Source organism: Brachyistius frenatus, unplaced genomic scaffold, assembly GCF_029030835.1.
Source record: "Brachyistius frenatus isolate BFR_SWC_R1_liver_20210118 unplaced genomic scaffold, ASM2903083v1 Contig_8, whole genome shotgun sequence".
Taxonomy (NCBI): Eukaryota; Metazoa; Chordata; class Actinopteri; family Embiotocidae; genus Brachyistius; species Brachyistius frenatus.
Window position 1 is genome coordinate 5,786,738 of NW_027210607.1, and position 18,969 is coordinate 5,805,706.

General features: G+C 45.7%; 1 protein-coding gene across 7 annotated transcripts in view; it reads left to right on the top strand.

The window, feature by feature from the left end:
• Positions 1-18,959, top strand: part of lyst (lysosomal trafficking regulator) — a 65,632-nt gene extending 46,673 nt beyond the window's left edge. For all 7 annotated transcript variants that reach the window (XM_069690093.1, XM_069690095.1, XM_069690096.1 and 4 more), the window contains 30 exons: positions 256-436; positions 2,769-2,938; positions 3,061-3,291; positions 3,475-3,641; positions 4,986-5,138; positions 5,769-5,960; positions 6,050-6,261; positions 6,354-6,563; positions 6,973-7,149; positions 7,351-7,427; positions 7,532-7,720; positions 10,102-10,247; positions 10,330-10,426; positions 10,609-10,670; positions 10,879-10,934; positions 11,022-11,174; positions 12,457-12,701; positions 13,039-13,105; positions 13,194-13,350; positions 13,821-13,961; positions 14,050-14,267; positions 14,348-14,578; positions 14,703-14,892; positions 14,998-15,134; positions 15,312-15,410; positions 15,849-15,988; positions 16,070-16,167; positions 16,258-16,414; positions 16,506-16,577; positions 16,688-18,959. In XM_069690093.1, coding sequence (XP_069546194.1) covers positions 256-436; positions 2,769-2,938; positions 3,061-3,291; positions 3,475-3,641; positions 4,986-5,138; positions 5,769-5,960; positions 6,050-6,261; positions 6,354-6,563; positions 6,973-7,149; positions 7,351-7,427; positions 7,532-7,720; positions 10,102-10,247; positions 10,330-10,426; positions 10,609-10,670; positions 10,879-10,934; positions 11,022-11,174; positions 12,457-12,701; positions 13,039-13,105; positions 13,194-13,350; positions 13,821-13,961; positions 14,050-14,267; positions 14,348-14,578; positions 14,703-14,892; positions 14,998-15,134; positions 15,312-15,410; positions 15,849-15,988; positions 16,070-16,167; positions 16,258-16,414; positions 16,506-16,577; positions 16,688-16,826 — 4,564 coding nt within the window. In that variant the 3' untranslated portion in view covers positions 16,827-18,959. The remainder of the gene's footprint in view (positions 1-255; positions 437-2,768; positions 2,939-3,060; positions 3,292-3,474; positions 3,642-4,985; positions 5,139-5,768; positions 5,961-6,049; positions 6,262-6,353; positions 6,564-6,972; positions 7,150-7,350; positions 7,428-7,531; positions 7,721-10,101; positions 10,248-10,329; positions 10,427-10,608; positions 10,671-10,878; positions 10,935-11,021; positions 11,175-12,456; positions 12,702-13,038; positions 13,106-13,193; positions 13,351-13,820; positions 13,962-14,049; positions 14,268-14,347; positions 14,579-14,702; positions 14,893-14,997; positions 15,135-15,311; positions 15,411-15,848; positions 15,989-16,069; positions 16,168-16,257; positions 16,415-16,505; positions 16,578-16,687) is intronic.
• Positions 18,960-18,969: the final 10 nt, after the last annotated feature.

Below are 18,969 nucleotides of genomic sequence, written 5' to 3' on the forward strand. Positions count from 1 at the left end.
TACTTCTCTACTGACCGTTGCAAGTTTTATACCCCAGAGAAAATATTCACTTCCACTGATCAAAACAAATTTCTATAGCACTTTGACCAATTCTTTTTTATGTATGAACATATGCTGGATGTAATTTGTGTATTCTGTATAACCTAAAGTTTCATTACACTGTACTTCATTTCGAAACATTGTTTTCGAGAGCGTTGTTTCAGGGATTCATTGTAGTTGTTCATTCAGCAGTAAAGTTCAAGTTGTGCGTCTCAGGTCCAGTACGGAGGACTGCCTGGTGCTGATCTGCTGCGGACTCTATGATCTCCTGAGGGGTGTCTTGCTGCTGCTGCCTGACCTCATGCTGGAGGAGGTGATGGACAAACTCATCCAACCAGAGACCCTCATCGTCCTGGTCAATCACTCGTCACCTCTCATCCAGCAAGGAGTCATGAAGGTCGGTCTCGTCATTGACAAGTTTCATGTACCATAAAGCAGGCGGATCTGATTTAACGCCAGGAGTCAGTTTTTATTGCACAATAACGTTGGAGATTTTTGCTCAATGCCATTCCCACAAGTCACATTTACATGTTTGGTTTTACGTCTTTTTCTTTTTGCTTTAACAACTAGCAGTGAGTGAAACTGTTGTGTATTTTTAAAGTGGCAGACAACTGAGATTAAGCTGTGTATCGAATATAAACTAGTTGGGCTCTGTAGTTTTCAACAAAATATTACTGAAGCAGGAGAAAATAGCAAAGTAGGGACCATTTTCTGTGCAATTGGGGTTCTTCTGCTGTTTACAACACCCGTGGCTTCATTTCTAAAAGTTTGTGTGTGATCCAAAACAAAGTGAGCTTTACAGTCTGATCACTAGATTCCAAAATGTCAAAAAATGATGAGTACAAATCCCTCATGAATATAGACCAACCAGGAACCAACTGTGATGTCACCCATTGGTATGGGAACTCTGTTTTAAAGCTTTGAGGTTTGCAGAGATAGTGTGAAGATAGAATTGACCACATTGGACGAGCTGGAGAGGAGCGAGCAGCGAATCTGATTCGATCTGATTGGGAACCTGAGGACACTACGCCCGCCCGCCCGTAGTGGAAACCTGACTCCACCACAGGCCTGTGAATCAGACACGCCCCCAAACATCCCGCTTTTTTAAGGCCTAGTATCGAATTAATGACGGGATAATTGTGAGATGGAAGCCATGTCCACTTTTATCTACAGTCTGATATTGACAGAGAATAGAGGCAGTGTTACAAAGAGACGCTGACAGCTGCAGTGACTGTTAATGCAACAAACAGGACACCAAGGCTCACATTTGTTAAGCATCTGCAGCCTACATACGGCACATAAAATAATGCACTTGGGGCCTGATTTACTAAGATCTCAAATGTTTATTTGTATTCATTGAGTTAATCCTGGGGGTATATAGCAGAGAGCCTGCGTGAGTCTTCCCGGCCTGGATTATTTTCCTGATTTGAACTCGCTAACATATTCATTGTTACCATTTTGAGCGCTGCACAGAAAAACCAATCCCCTCAGAGGAAAGACAGGGAATGAAAGACTTGTCACTCTTATCAGATGAATGGCAGATTTAATCTTGTATGTGTGGCTGTGTCTTTTAAGGAATCCCTTAATTTTTTTTTATTATTATGAATTCTGCATGCTTACTTGTTGCAGAGGCCTGATGAACTATCACATCTCATTGGTGTCTTCATCCTCAAAATCAGGAAATATGAAAACCCACGCATCCAAAATGTAGCAGCATGTCTATAGTACAGAAAAAGATAGGAAACTGAACGTTTGCAACTGCACTTTTTTAAAATTAGTATAAAATGATGAAAATGAAACGTTTTGTTCTCAAAAACTTTGCGTTTATTGCAGGACCAATAAATATAGATGCTAATGTCTGCAGCGTAACATAATTGTGATTGGCCGCGGTGCAAATATCTTTCTTAGGCCACTTCCCTCTCCCCAAATGCTACACACAAAGTGCACACGCACACATTTTGCTAATTTCTTGTCCATTTGCTGAAGAACTTGGTAATAGTTGAGCTGTTGTCTTCATGATGTCAATGCAAGTTATCACAAATGACGGGGTGAGGTCAGTGGACAAATTAGCATTTTCCATCATGCCTTCTTCCCTGGTAACTTCTGAGAATAAAGCAACCAAATTAAATTGTCCTCAGTGATGGGTATAAACATTAGCCTATTTATTTTTAATAAAAGATGGAGTTTGTACATCTGATTAATACGCTCCTTCAGTCGTACTAAAATACACAACAATCACTTCTCCTATTTCTACTTTCAGGTTTAGTAAATATCATTGCAGGTGCTAAATTGTTCTATTTGCATGTTCCCTCCCAGTATTTTGCACCTTCAGGTAGAAACGGACAATATTACATATGCATGCAGACAAACACGCAAAATGGACGTGTGTTAAATTGCACATTTGAAAGACGCAATCCTCACTGCACGTCTTTAGTAGATCTGCTTGGGCATTTTTTTGCGGGTGGTGTGGAGTTTGCATGTGATTTTACACATGCAAACCTTTAGTAAATCAGGCCCTTATTATCTTTAACACAACAAACTGTATTTACCTCACATGTGTCATACAGGTCTGTGCATTCTCTCGTCAGGTTTGTCTTTATAAATCCCTGCTTCTTCGTGGGAATTGGCGTACACACGTTTCAAGCCCCATTTTGTGCGGACGTACTGGTTGTAAATGAGGTCCCAGGACTGTACTCGTAGACCTCATTTGTTCTGCTCCTCTCCCCCAGCTGCTGGATGCCTACTTCAGCAGAGCTCACAAGGAGCAGAAGGAGAAGTTTCTGAAAAACCACGGCTTCTCACTGCTCGCCAACCAATTGTACGTCCACCAAGGCACCCAAGGGCTCCTCGAACGCTTCCTGGAGATGCTGTTTGGACGGCCGGTGGGCCTAGAGGAAGAGTGAGTCAAGGGATAAAACTCCTAGTGCACCATAGGCACATTATTATTCACTGAATTGTCTACAGTATGAGTAATCTTTCATGGAGACCTCCTGTATTTTTCATTCTTGTGTTTCTTTCTAGTCTGGACCTGGAGGAATTGGAAAATATCTCCCCCTTCAGAAAGCGCTGCATCATCCCAGTGTTGGGTCTTATTGAGAACTCTTTGTATGAGAACTCCTTGGTGCACAACACCATGTGTCTGCTGCTGCAGCTCATCAACGCCTGCCCCAAGCTGGCAGACATCCTGCTCGACCACGGGCTGCTCTACGTGCTCTTCAACACCCTCTCCACCCTCAACGGCATGGAAAATGGGTATGACTGCCAGGAGCAGAGGATGACTCATTCAAACACCTCCATTGGGTTCATGGCTTTTGTGTTGAACTATTGAGCCAAGAATTAAATCATTAATCCTCTTACTGTTGGTTGATCTGGCAAAGAGTGGCAGACTGACTTCCTGTGCTTCATGTTTTCTTGTTTTTTTCGTCCTCTCTGCAGTATTCCCCTGAATGACTACAAGCTCCTGGTGTGTGACATCCAGCAGATGTTGGTAGCTGTGACTATTCACTCCTGCAGCTCTTCAGGGTCCCAGTACTTCCGCATCATTGAAGACCTCATTACCTTGCTGGGTTTCATGCAGACCAGCAAGATGCGTCGCACACAGGGTGAGGGCGGCACTTCCCAAATTCAATACAAATGCAAAATACATCAGTCTTGTCATCTGCTATGCCCTGTGGATGATATCAAGCTGTCTGGCTCTGCCGCAGGAAGAAAACTGGGCCGTCGCTTCATTATCTACAACCGTAGAATGGAAAGTCATTTGAGAAAAAATATAAATTGAGAAATATCTCCCATTTTCATCTTCCTGCTAAATGGTTTCTCTCATATTTCCCTGAATTCGCTCTCTGAAAAATATCTCTCCCATCTCATCCCCATTAGCACTTACTTCCTCACTATATTTGTGATCTGATATCATCATTCTGTGATCACAGAAACATTTGAATGGCATTACAAAGTTTATTTCTTGGTGTTTGTCATATTAGGAATTATATTGAGCTGTATTATAATCCTCCTGGGGCCTAATGCAGAAATTATTGTTTTCTTAGCTCAACCTCTCTTACTTAAGTTGGATTTACAAAATTGTCTCATCTTGATGAATGCCACCTGTTCATGAGGTGTGTTGAATATTACCATATAAGGCAACATTTTCTTTAATGAATAAAAAATAAAACTCAGAGTAAAAGGATGAATTTCAGAAACAGGAGCTGGAAGAGCTGTTGCCAACAATCAGCAGAGAAAAACATAATTTATTTAGCCGTCTCAGTCTTCCTCCAGCTCTCAACACATGATATTAGTAAGGAAGAGAGGCCTTAAGCATTTCTCTTTCTTCATTGAAATCTTTATTTGTTAAAGATCTGTCATTGTAACAGTGTCAGGAGCAAAAAACAAACCATACTTGCAGAATACATTTGCTTTCGTCATTCATACAGCCCGGTTCTTTATTCTCCGCTGCCAACTTGAGCCTTGAATTCTGTCCTATTTTCTCCACTTTTCATCCACTTGTGCTTTTTGTAGTCTCAGTTAAATGTGTCAATTTTTCCACTGAGTAAATTTCTTCCATAATTGTCATCCATTGATCCTTTGGTGGTGCTTCTGTCCTCCCCCAGTCTAAAGCATTTCTAGATTGTATTAAGTATTTGACAGTGACCAAAGAACCCACCAATTTATTATTATCAGATTTTGAGTCTAATGTATGTGACATCACGTTTTTCTGATGAGCGCCGCACACTCGAAACCACTGAGAAGAGCACGATTGATGCTTTCTGCATTTTATTTTACTAGGTTTTGGTAACAACATCTTTTTTATAATTATTTAATGCAGTTTCAGCTGCTCTGAAAAATGTGTGCGTTTGAGAAATTGTAAGATGTGAATCTGTTTGTAGGACTCTTCAGTCCTTCATCAAGAGCTTCAGGTTAACTTCTAACTGTTCACTGTGTCTGTCTCCCAGAGATGGCTGTGGCTTTGCAGTTCCGCGTCCTTCATTCAGCAATTGAGTTCATAAAGACGACGGCCAATCAAGTGCCTCGCAGTTTGAGCACCTCTGTGACCTCATCGAGCTCTGCGCATTACGGCATCCATCGGAAGCGCAAGAGCATCGCAGGTGAGCGTTACAAAGCGCTGCGGCCGTAGAGATGTGGTCTGCGTCGAGGCAGAACTGTGTCTGTGTACTGACTGTCTCCTCATCCCGATCTGAAGGTTCCATTGCCATGAAAGACTCCATTATCCCCCGCATCCCCCGACAGCACTACTGCTCCTATGGCCAGATCCCCTTGTTCGCTCCCTTCAGCTTCCTGTCCCAGGACTCCCCCCTCCCTTCCCCCTCCGGAGCTCCATCCTACATGCTGCACTTTAATGCAGGTAGCTGGGACTGCGGTCCGCAGCGGAGAACATCTCCCCCGTCACGGGGCATGTCTCCCATTTTTGCAGTGACCTTTCCCCGGCTCTCACCTCGGGGGTTAACATGCCCGGTACCCCTTGTGTGCTACCGGAGCCTTTACGTGTGCATGTTTGAATGCTTAACTAAATCAGTGTTAAGCATTTCAGCAGTGGCTTTTTTCATAATCTTCTCTTTGGGAGATATTTGCATAAACTCACTCTGAACTGTAAAGGACAAAAACATGTGTGTGCTTGTACTTAAAGGTGGTGGACTATCACTATACCAATCACTTTCACTATCAATATACCAATTTTCATTCCCACAACTGAGCGCACACCGATATTGTGCTTGTAGGTCGGCGCCAGTCCTCTCCGGTCCAGACTGACTGTTTCCTGTCGCGGATGCGCTCTCTAGCCTGCGACGAGCTCTACCAGATGATGCAGAGGAGGATGAGCTGCGAAAACCCCATTCGTGCCAGTGAGACTGAGTTTGTCCAACGGCTGCAGAGGCTCGTGGTTCTTGCTGTCAACAGACTCATTTACCATGGTAAACAATCCGCTGTTCTCCCGGTTGTCCATTTAAAACTTCTATTTGTTGCTAATCCTGGTTCTGTTTGAATGTGTCTCTCATTTCAGATGTTAGTGAGGACTTGTTCGACCTGCTGAATATTCCGGAGTCTCCGGACCTGCAGCTTCTCTCTCCAGATCCAAGTAATCAACTCCGCGATGAGAGTCTCTCCACCTCTTTCCCACAACCTCCGAGTCCCTTCATTCTGCCGCCTGCCAGCAAGAAGAGCTTACAGAAAGACATCCTCAAGCTCATGATGGATGGGATCAAAATCAGCCTGGTATGACAGCAGTCCGTGAGAAGCATCTTTACTTTGTAAAAGCGCCAGTTTGAGTGCTGTACTAACGTCGTACTGGTGGTGTGTGTCCACAGGGCAGCACAGGCCGAGGTGGAGCCCCTCAGCAACAGTGGCATAGGATTCTCTGGTCCTGTCGGGACACTTTCAAGGTCCAAATAGGCCGCCTGCTGGTGCACACACTCAGCCCTACGCTTCCCATTGCAGACAGGAAGGAGGCGCTTGGGTTTGTGTTTGATCCCAAACATTTGGATATCCTCAAGGAGAGCCTCAGCCCGGGTCTAGAGGTGAATGTGAAGTCTTTTTGTCACCTTACATGTCAATTTATCAAGTATTAGACCCCCAAAAAATTAATATTTGAACCTAAGCAGTGCACACAACCTTTCTTCTTTGGGTCTCTTTCATGGGAATGTGTGAGTAATTGTGCAATATGTGTTTGTCATTTTCAGTGCTACAGACGAGTTTTCCAGGCCCTGACTCTAAAAATATTCTGATAGATGCTTTCATGGTCTTCATGAGCCCCCTTTTCTTTGCCATGGGAGTGTGCTTTCACTCTTTGTCCTCCTCTCAGGCGTTCACTGAAGGTCATTTAGCCCGATGTGGCTTGTTTCCTGTCCGTCGCTGCGTGCGACTTGCTTCAAACACAAATAAAACTTTCATGTGCGCTCTCTTCCACTCCCTCCCTCTATCACTCAGCACGGACCAAAGTTGTCTCTGTACCTGTACGAGATGCTGAACGATCACAAGGACAGCCTCAACAGAGAGGAGCAGAGCGCCGTGGGTGTATTCATGACCTCGCTCAAGCTTTGTGGTCATCGCTGCATCCCACCCAACGCTCTGCACAAACCAGACTTGCTCAACGCCATAAAAGAGGTAAAGTCCTCTAAAAACAGTCATTGTTAAAGGGAAGGGGAGCAGCTTCAGAGCCTTTTTGAAGTCAAACCCAGTTTCCCTGTAGAGTTCAGTAGCATGAGTTATCCACTTTTGTGCATGATGATAATCTTGGTCTTCTATAAATGCTGAGCGCACCCTATCACAGGATCTTATTAGTCAAATAAACAACTTTATTCACAGGAAAAATTCAAGTATGAAGCCGAAGCGAAAACAAGTAAAGTGGCGTGGCAAAAGAAAATGGCCAGCACTCAGAAGAAGTGAGTAGGGTTTCTTTTTTACTGACGTATGATTGATGTTCAGTACCATCAAATATTGTCAAGAATCAAGTAATTTTTTTCTCTTCTCTCTTATTACTCTACAGTCTTATCCAGAGGCTGGATGGAAAGTCAAAGGATATATCCAAGATTGCAGCTGATATCACTCAGAATGTGTCTCTGCGGCAAGGCATGGAGAGAAAGAAAGTCATCCAGCACATCAGGGGACTCTACAAAACCGACCTCAGCGCCAGCCGCCACTGGCAGGAGCTGGTGCAGCAGCTCACACATGACCGGTGGGTGTCGGAGTTTATCTGTTACACAATACTGGAACAAAGTAGAGTACTGAAATGGAGACTACTATGATTATTTTTTTCTTCTCCTTACTTCCTGGTATTATTCATATTAAAAATGACTTCATGACATGAAACAGGGTGCAATTTCATGAGAGTACATTTATATTATCTCAGACCTGTAGAATACCTTTAGATTGAAAGTACAATTTGTAAATCAGTGAAATTAAGCAAACTTTTATTTATCTATACTTTGGTACATCTGTACCCAGAATGCAGGGCTGTGCAAGTGTGCAAGACAGTTACAGTGGTGTGAAAAAGTGTTTGCCCCTTCCTGATTTCTTATTTTTTTGCATGTTTGTCACACTTAAATGTTTCAGATCATCAAACAAATTTAAATATTAGTCAAAGATAACACAAGTAAACACAAAATGCAGTTTTTAAATGAAGGTTTTTATTATTAAGGGAGAAAAAAAAAATCCAAACCCACATGGCCCTGTGTGAAAAAGTGTTTGCCCCCTAAACCTAATAACTGGTTGGGCCACCCTTAGCAGCAACAACTGCAATCAAGTGTTTGCGATAACTTGCAATGAGTCTTTTCCAGCTGTGGAGGAATGTTGGCCCACTCATCTTTACAGAGTTGTTGTAATTCAGCCACATTGGAGGGTTTTCCAGCACGAACCGCCTTTTTAAGGTCACGCCACAGCATCTCAACAGGATTCAGGTCAGGACTTTGACTAGGCCACTCCAAAGTCTTCATTTGGTTTTTCTTCATCCATTCAGAGGTGGACTTGCTGGTGTGTTTTGGATCATTGTCCTGCTGCAGAACCCAAGTTGGCTTCAGCTTGAGGTCACGAACAGATGGCCGGACGTTCTCCTTCAGGATTTTTTGGTAGACATTAGAATTCACAGTTCCATTTATCACAGCAAGTCTTCCAGGTCCTGAAGCAGCAAAACAGCCCCAGACCATCACACTACCACCACCACGTTTTACTGTTGGTATGATGTTCTTTTTCTGAAATGTGGTGTTACTTTTACGCCAGATGTAACGGGACACACACCTTCCAAAAAGTTCAACTTTTGTCTCGTCAGTCCACAGAGTATTTTCCCAAAAGTCTTGGGGATCATCAAGATGTTTTCTGGCAAAAATGAGACGAGCCTTAATGTTCTTTTTGCTCAGCGGTGGTTTTGGTCTTGGAACTCTGCCATGCAGCCATTTTTGCCCAGTCTCTTTCTTATGGTGGAGTCATGAACACTGACCTTAACTGAGGCAAGTGAGGCCTGCAGTTCTTCGGATGTTGTTGTGGGGTCTTTTGTGACCTTTCGGATGAGTCTTCGCTGCGCTCTTGGGCCACTCCTGGGAAGGTTCACCGCTGTTCCGTGTTTTCTCCATTTGTGGATAATGGCTCTCACTGTGGTTCGCTGGAGTCCCAAAGCTTTAGAAATGGCTTTATAACCTTTTCCAGACTGATAGATCTCAATTACTTTCTTTCTCATTTGTTCCTGAATTTCTTTGGATCTCGGCATGATGTCTAGCTTTTGAGGATCTTTTGGTCGACTTCACTTTGTCAGGCAGGTCCTATTTAAGTGATTTCTTGATTGAGAACAGGTGTGGCAATAATCAGGTCTGGGTGTGGCTAGAGAAATTGAACTCAGGTGTGATAAACCACAGTTAAGTTATGTTTTAACAGGAGGGGCAAACACTTTTTCACACAGGGCCAGGTGGGTTTGGATTTTTTTTTTCTCCCTTAATAATAAAAACCTTCATTTAAAAACTGCATTTTATGTTTACTTGTGTTATCTTTGACTAATATTTAAATTCGTTTGATGATCTGAAACATTGAAGTGTGACAGACATGCAAAAAAATTGGAAATCAGGAAGGGGGCAAACACTTTTTCACACCACTGTAAGTGCTCCATAGAGAAGTACAAGACATAATCTTTCATAAAGTTGCATATTTAACTGACCGGAAAGCCTCTGCTAAAACTAATGTTTTTAAGTCCTGGTCAAATGTTTTAGCAGATCTCAGGTATTCAGGGAATTTGTTCCACAGATGGTGAGCACGGAAACTAAAAGCTTCACCTTACCAAGTTTTTGATTGTGGGAGTAAACTGGTTCGAGATGAGTTGAATGCATGAGTGTAACCTGACAGACCCACTTGAATGGCACAGCTTAGAGCTAAATGCTAACATCAGCATGCTAAAATGTTCACATTTGACAATACTAACATGCTGATGTGTATAAAGTATTATATTTAGCGTGTCAAATATCTTAGAGACAGTATTTGGTGTCCTCAGTCGTAGCTGCGGCCCTGCGCTGATATTTCCTCTGTACGGATACAAGCCGACAAAGTGTGTGACTGTGCTGTTGTGATCTGTTCCAGCGCGGTTTGGTATGACCAGATATCCTACCCAACGTCCTGGCAGCTGGATCCCACCGAAGGGCCGAACAGGGAGCGCCGGCGGCTGCAGAGGTGCTACCTGACCATCCCCAACAAATACCTGCTCACGGACAGACGCAAGTCTGAAGGTGGTTAAACCCTCTTTGGTGAAACTCAGTTTAGTCTAAGTGGTTTTGTGTCCTTTTAATCTAATCTCTGCGTCTTGTTTAGACACAGTGAAGGCACCTCTATCCTTCCTGTTTGAGGATAAGACTCACTCATTCTTCTCCTCCACCGTCAAAGACAAAGCCACCAGCGAGTCCATCAGGTACAACTCTGTCTCTCTGTAAGCCTTAAATAAACAAATCCTTCTTAGAAAGCCAGGAGCACTCCAGGCAGACCTACAGGGAGAAGACACAAATGTCTAAATGACTTGTGCTACACTGAGAAGTGGCTGTGTTTTATTCAGATGGCGTATCTCTTGCATGAGAAATATCTTTTTGTGCTCAGGTTCACCAGACGGTGCATCAGCGTCGCCCCTTCCAGAGAGACAGCAGGGGAGCTACTTCTGGGTAAGTCACTGACCACTGCTCACAGCTGCTCCATGCATAATACACTCCACCTGTCAGCAGGCACAAAGAATAATCTACTCTCTCTGAGGCACTGAGGAGCAGTGCTCTGCCTTCACACACAGGTTTTTGCTGTTTATTCACTCGGGGAATCTTTTGTTTGTCTTGCGCTTCGTGCACTGAACCTGCCTCACCCTGCGCCGTCTCACAGGAAAGGCGGGGATGTACTTTGTGGAGGACAACGCTGCAGATGCTCATGACAACCAGGTAAAAGCAGAGGACTGTTCGGGCTTATTCTCTGCCAGACGAATGGCACCACGTTACGTGCGCCCAACTCCAAATGTGTTTGAACAGAGCCTTCACGGGGAGACTGAGGCTCCTTCCTTCTCCTGGACCTACGAGGAGATCAAGGAGGTGCACAAGCGATGGTGGCAGCTAAGAGACAACGCTGTGGAGATATTCCTCACCAACGGCAGGACCCTGCTGTTGGCGTTTGACACCACAAAGGTGAGGCGCAAACACGGGTCACATGGAATAAAATGAAAGAGTTGGGGAGAGAGTGAAAGGTCAGATGCTCACAGTACTCACAAATGATACTGTAGATGTTGTAGCTTTTTTCTTTTCTTTTTTTCTGTTTCACATCATTACTAGAGAGCTGCGTGGATTTATCCTCCATAAATAGACGATCCTGCACATCACAAGAGGGAAATGTAGTCCGTTTTATTTGAATGTAAAAAATGTAGCCACACAGGATGGACTGTGATAAAACTGATGAGATGAAAGAGCTCAAAGATGCTCCAAGAATGAAAAGACAAAATCATGCAGCTTGACAAGGAAAACGTTTCAGAGAGGGTTTTTTTCTTTGTGTGTTGTGTTCCTGATAACTGGGGCTCTGTAGTTGTGCTGTGTTGGGAATCAGTCGTGATAGTGATGATAATAAGATGCAGTGCTATCAAACTCTTGCAGGAAATACTGGAACAAAGTTGCAATATGTTTGGACACACGATGGATGGCTGATGTTTCCAGTTCAGAAAAAAACAAATTACAGATTGTCTGCCGGCTTGTAAAAACCTTTTACTGATAAAGCTGCAAAAACATTTTCCCCGTGTGCTTATTTCAAGTTTAGAGTGCTCTGTGTTGATTTTAGTGAAATGTTTCAATAACTGTTGGATGGATTGAACTGGAGGACTTTTTGTTTGGGACTAAAACAGTGAATCTGAATCTCACTCTGCGTAACCGATGTTGTTGTTTTTTTTACAAACGTAAGAACTGAGAGTTCATTTTTGTTTGGTTTTTACTTAATAATTGAAGGCAAACTGTTACTTTTATGTTGATATAATTTCAACAAAATAAGTGTAATAGTTTTATATATGTTATTTGAATTAATAATCAAATATTCTTCAATATTTAGTTACATCCTGAAGAATACTGTAATCACAGAAATACCCTAACATTGCAGGATATTATTTCATGGCCATATCACTCACTCCTACGTTCAGCTATCACCAAGGCGACCCACTGATTATTAAAGGCTGATACCAGCATTTGTTCAGTTTTTTGGGGTTATTAATAGTGGAACATTTTAAACTGTGTCTTTATAATCATGATGAGGATTCTCCCTGAATTTCAGGCTTGGTTTGCTGGAAAACGTTTTTGCTCTTCAGTAAATGAAACCGAAACTGAGGAGTAATTGGGATTATTTCAGGTGATCTAGTAATTCCCTTGTTTGAGCTGCAGACTCATGTTTTCAGCAACACTGATCTCCAGGTCTCTTGTGCTCTGGCCTCAGTTCAGAGACGACGTTTACCACAACATCTTGACCTCCGACCTCCCGAACCTGCTGGAGCACGGAAACATCACGGCGCTCACGCAGCTGTGGGCCTCGGGTCAGATAACCAACTTCGAGTACCTCACGCACCTCAACAAGCACGCCGGCCGCTCCTTCAACGACCTCATGCAGTACCCGGTGTTCCCCTTCATCCTGCGCGACTACACCAGCGAGCTGCTCGACCTGCAGGACCCGAACATTTACAGGTCAGCGCCGGATGACAGCTCTGTGACAGAGTCTGGAAATTCATTTCAAGTTGTGATAGTCCATGCTTTATGAGCGAAAAGTAGATTTAATTCAAATTGGATCATATAATGCATTAATTTATTAGGTTTTTATAAATGCACAAGTTTATACTAGAGCTGTTCTATTGTTTTACAAAGTGAATCATATGATATTAAAAGGAAATTATTTGGTAAACTGGAAGACAAATGAAGCCTCAAGTTGAATTTCTTGACATGGGAATCATTTATTATCATTTAATAGGACAATTGCTGCCGTTTGTCACATCAGTGACCCCTTTGTTCACGTTTGTTTATGAAGGAACTTAAGCAAACCAATCGCAGTGCAGTCCAAAGAGAAAGAGGATCGCTATGTGGATAATTACAAGGTACGGCCCGGTGGACATGTTTAGCATCACTTTACTTGAATGTGTCGGGGGGGGAAAACTCCTAAACATGCGCGTGTTTCTTGTGCAGTACCTGGAGGAGGAGTACAAGAAGGGCATCCGGGAGGACGACCCCATGCCTCCCGTGCAGCCTTACCACTACGGCTCGCACTACTCCAACAGCGGCACTGTGCTGCACTTCCTGGTTCGAATGCCCCCTTTCACCAAGATGTTCCTCGCCTACCAGGGTGAGTCATTGAGCAGATAAAGCCGCAGGGGTCCAGCTGCATTATCTTATCTACGCTGTAAAGACGATCAAAGTGTTTTAGGGTGTAATCTGCGCCCTTTAAAATGATATCTCTCTGATACAGAATGTGATTCTCGACTGGTTAAGCTCGTATGTGACACACTGAAACAACATCTGAGATCTAAGTCGGCGCCACACCGCCGTGTGGCATTGCATGTATTAGCCATGAAAGGTTACTTCATCTTTAGACTCTTCTCTCATCAGCTCCTCGCCCCGTCTCTTCTTTTTTTTTTTTTTTTTCTTCCCCGTTAATTTAGTTTTCCTTCATCTGTGTCTCTCATCTGATCCTCCGAGGCATCGTTTTATGTGATTGTAAATGTATTCAGCGAGCGTGGTGTTTAAGGTCATGAAAGGGGATGTTTTCAATCAGCGAGTCTAGTTTGTAATTAGATTGTCTTTGGCCTTAATCAGACCAGAGCTTTGATATACCGGACCGCACGTTTCACTCCATGAACACCACGTGGCGTCTGTCCTCCTACGAGTCCATGACGGATGTGAAGGAGCTCATCCCGGAGTTTTTCTACCTCCCAGAGTTCCTGGTCAACCGAGAGGGTAATTATGGTTTTCCTTCCTCTTTTATATCTGCATGCGTCTTCCATATTCTCATAAACTGACACTGTGTTTCTTTTTGCTGGAGCAGGTTTTGATTTCGGGGTGCGTCAGAACGGCGAGAGGGTGAATCACGTGAATCTACCGCCGTGGGCTCGCAACGACCCGCGTCTCTTCATCCTGATCCACCGACAGGCGCTGGAGTCCGACCAGGTCTCCCAGACACTGTGTCAGTGGATCGACCTGGTGTTCGGGTACAAGCAGAAAGGCAAAGCGGCTGTCCAGGCCATCAACGTCTTCCACCCAGCTGTAAGTCGCTGCTCATGATCACAGTCGTGTGGAAATGTTTGTCGTTGTTGCTCACACCAGCGTAACCTCCCTTCTCACAGACCTACTTTGGCATGGACGTGTCGGCTGTAGAAGACCCGGTGCAGCGACGGGCCCTGGAGACGATGATCAAGACGTACGGACAGACGCCCAGGCAGCTCTTCAACACCTCTCATATCAGCAGGACGGGGCCCAAACTCATGATGGAGGGCGAGCTCCCGGCAGCCATGGGCCTCCTGGTGCAGCTGGCCTTCAGAGAAACCAGAGACCAGGCCAGGGAAATCGTCTACCCGGTAATCTTCCCTCTGCTGGCGGTGACTCCGGCAGCCTGCTGCGCGCTAAGAGAGACACGACTTGATGCGCCATCCGTGAAATGATCCACTGCTCACCGGGCAATTTCCTCTTCCTCCCCCACAGAGCCCGCTGCCGTGGATCAGAGGTCTGAAGTGGGGTGAGTACGTGGGCTCTCCCTCTGCTCCGGACCCGGTGGTGTGTTTCAGTCAGCCGCACGGGGAGAGGTTCGGATCCCTGCTGGCTCTGCCGACGCGAGCCATCTGCGGCCTTTCCCGCAAGTTCTGCCTCATGATGATTTACAGCAAGGAGCAGGGTGAGGAAGGCCGCCGCTCACGCACACGTCCGCCTGGACACGCGGCCGGGACGCACCGCACGGCGTCCCGCTGACTGCATTAATTTTATGGGCTCTGCTCTGCAGGTGTGCGGAGCATGCACAGCACGGACATCCGGTGGTCGGCCATATTGAGCTGGGGCTACGCGGACAACATACTGAGGCTGAAGAGCAAGCAGAGCGAGCCACCGATCAACTTCATTCAGTGCTCACAACTCCACCAGGTAAAACATGAATTCGCTCCACTCGGGGAAAAAAAAACAACAACCCCGCAGCACCTGGAAGGGAAAGGACCGATTTGCCTCTTCTCCTTGTTACACAACGCTACACGGAGGAATCAGCCAATCAGCTCTCTGGTTCCTCGTTTCCTGCGTCCAACTGTCTGTCTCGCTCTCCTCCAGGTGACCAGCTGCGCCTGGGTGCCCGATGGCTGCCAGCTATTTACGGGTAGCAAGTGTGGAGTCATCACCGCCTACAGCAACCGCTTCACCAGCACCACGGTGGGTTTCCATGGCGACGTCCCCCTCTAACCTTCCGCCTCCACATGAGCACCCAATCCACCCACCTGCCACCCATCACCCCCCTCCCCCCTCCTCTTCCACTGCCCCCCCCCTCTTTAGACAGCCTCACGGTGCTCAAACGCTCGGCTTCATTAGTCACATCACAGTTGCCCTTGAAACACATTTCCACCGAGCCGTAAGTGGGATTAGGGGTCCGGGAGTTCAGTCATCAGAGAGGCTTTCAGACTTTCATCGGTCCCCACCACTAGCATGTAGATTTCCTGTTTCTCTGTCTCTGATGGGTTTTTTTCAGCAATCGATTTGCAAAGCCCAGTCAGAGATTGATTAATGGAATTGTTTTTAGGAAAAGGTACAACTGAGATCCTCGCTGACGTGCGTCCTCTGTGTGTACGGTCTCTGATGCGTGTCTTTCCACAGCCGTCGGAGATGGAGGTGGAATCTCAGGTTCACCTGTACGGACACACGGGGGAAGTCACGGGCCTGTTTGTCTGCAAACCGTACAGCATCCTCATCAGTGTGAGCACCGACGGCACCTGCATCCTCTGGGACCTCAACAGGTCGGTGTGACTGAAAAAGTCCAAATGGATGAAAGCGCTCGCTGCGTGCCGAGTTTTCTGAGCTTCTGTGTGTTTCTGCAGACTCTGCTATGTACAAAGCCTCACGGGCCACAAAAGCCCGGTGACCGCTGTGTCGGCCAGCGAGACGACGGGGGACATCGCGACAGTCTGTGACTCAGGTGAGGGACGTCTCGTTCTGTCTCGTGCGGCACGTCTCCGGCTCACTAAGGCATCTGATTTGAGTGCCGACTCCTGTTTTTCGTACCCAGAGGGCGGAGGCAGCGACCTTCGCCTGTGGACGGTGAACGGCGACCTGATTGGTCACGTGCACTGCAGAGAGATCATCTGCTCTGTGGCTTTCTCCAACCAGCCCGAGGGCGTGTCTGTCAACGTCATCGCAGGCGGTCTGGAGAACGGTGTCGTGAGGTGAGCGGGAACGTCGTCTTTTTGTTGTTTGCGTTCATGCGCGTCTCTTTTTCTTGTAAAGACACGGAATCCTTCCCGCCGGTGTTTTCAGGTTGTGGAGCACCTGGGACCTGAAGCCAATGAGAGAGATCACCTTTCCCAAGTCGAGCAAACCCATCATCAGGTATTTTAACAGCACCACCATCATGCTATTGTCTCTGTGCTTTTACACGATGCCACTTACTGCCACATGCGCACTTCTTCCTCATCCTGAGTCTGATCATCTCCCCTCAGCCTGACGTACTCGTGTGACGGCCACCATCTCTACACGGCCAACAGTGAGGGCACGGTGATGGCGTGGTGTCGACGGGACCAGCAGCGCATGAAGCTGCCCATGTTCTACTCCTTCTTAAGCAGCTACGCTGCAGGCTGACTGCGTGTCTGACGTTTACTCATGTCCAATTCTCAGCAAGAGGACCTCCCTTCCTCCCCCTCCTCCTCCTCCTCCTCCTCTCGTCCGCACTGACAGGGAGGAGGAAATGTCAGCATGGCCTCAACCTCTCTGAACCCCCTCCGACTTTTAAATAACGCCTTCCTCAGCTGAGCAGAACTCTCCCACCGCCGCTCCCAGCATTACGACGTGATTCTGAACACAGTATTATATGTATATAAATCTATATTTATAAACGATCAAGAGGAATGGATGCATATTTGGCCGAGGCTGCAACAGACACTTTATACAAATCCTATTTCTGAGTCTTTTATTTGATTCCTGCTGTGGTGTTTTTTTGTTGTGCAGAAAAAAAAAAACCTGCCTGATGTTGATTTAGCCGTTTTCCTGGTAAGCTGCTATCGTCTGGCCGAAGCCAGACCCAAAAGTGTGAAGGACCCTCTCCCCACGTCCCCCGTCTCTCACCTCGGCGGCGCTCCGGTCTCCTGCAGCGCGTCGTCTGACAGATCGTTGCCTGAGCTTGGCGAGCGCGTCCTGCTGACGCTGCGGTTAGCGGGGGAGCGGGGGCCCTCCTCCTGGCGTCTGTCGCCGGGAGACGTCCCGCTCTGCGGGAGTGAGACGCCCCTCTGCTGGGCTGTCTGCTCCACTCAAGTCTGAACACTGGTGTCACGGCCCCGCTTCACTCTGTACCAGAGCTGGGAGGGTGGGACAGGAGGGGGGAGGCGGCGGGATGAATTGTACCTGGTGTTGCCTGTTGTTCTGTCGTACTTCTGCATGCTAGGATGATGCTGACCTTGACTGTGGGAATGTGGATATGACACTCGCTGTCAGGACGCTCCTCGTTTAACGCCCGTCTTTTTGCTTTGGGAGATGTTGATATTCATTTATTTATTAGAAACACCACGGAGGCTCATCTTTGCCTTCCTTCTTTCCCTCATGTTTTTACTGACTGAGATGGCTTTCAGAGAAAGTAGTTAACAAACAGCATTTAGATGCCTGCCGCTAAAGAAGAAGCAGAGAGGACCTTCATGAATGCCCCCCTCCCCCCCCCCCCGTCCTCGCTGATCGGAGACACCTGCTTCGTACCCGTGCAGCATCGGCAAACGTTTTTAGTCGGAGTGAGTGTTTGATGAAGCGCATCACATCCGGCACACTTCAGTTTGAGATTTTCCCGCACTGATGAGGTTTATTTTATAATCATACACACTACTACGCTCATCAGGAAGCAGACAACCAACCGTTTCTTTCCTCAACCCAGCCGAGTGTCCGTGCAGCTTTTCTTTACATTCCCTCTCAGCCTCCTGCACTTACATTTCCTCTGTTATTTTGTGTCGAACGGGAGGCAGAAGCACTTTTTATCAGCTGCCATTTAATTCAAGAAGATCTGTAGTCTTAACATGAACTTTGCTTTGCTAATAAGTCAAATCCAGAGAGCAGTCTCAGACCTAAACATGCAGTAGGTTCACACCGTTTTAACACACAGTGTGTTGCCTTCATGGTGACTGCAGCGCGTCCTCTGATGAAAAACGACGTCTTACACTTCACACTTTGACTTGTCTACGAGAAAGGGAACATTTCTTATTGTCTGATCATTCCTGTTTGTTTTTTCTTCCTCTTCATCCTACCTGGACTCTAATTGTTATTGTGTTTGTTTACCGTTTGTCACGGTTGCTTGTGTACTTGCATTTCCTCTTTGAAATTTATGAAAGTGTGTGTATGTGTTTACTTGAATGCAAACCTTCTTCTTCTCTTCTACATCCAAATCTTGGTTTGTGTGAATGTTTTTATGAAAAAATGACAAAAGGCAAATAAAAAAGGATTTTCTGACAGAAGGAAGTTTTATTTTTCTGTTGATAAATTAAGCTATGCATAATTTAAGATCCTTGTCTTAGATTGCTTATATCGTTGTTGTTGTTTTTTTTTTTTTACCTCTCTGGTTATTTTAATTTTTTTTTTTTGCAGGTTCTCAATGTCTTATGGTTCTTTTAGTTTGTATATTTGTGTGTGTGTGTGTGTGTGTGTGTGTGTGTGTGTGCGTGTGTGTGCGTGCGAATGCGCGCGTGTGTGTGCGCGCGCAAACCCAAGTGGAGCATAATAAAAGTATATAATACTACATCTGGTCGTT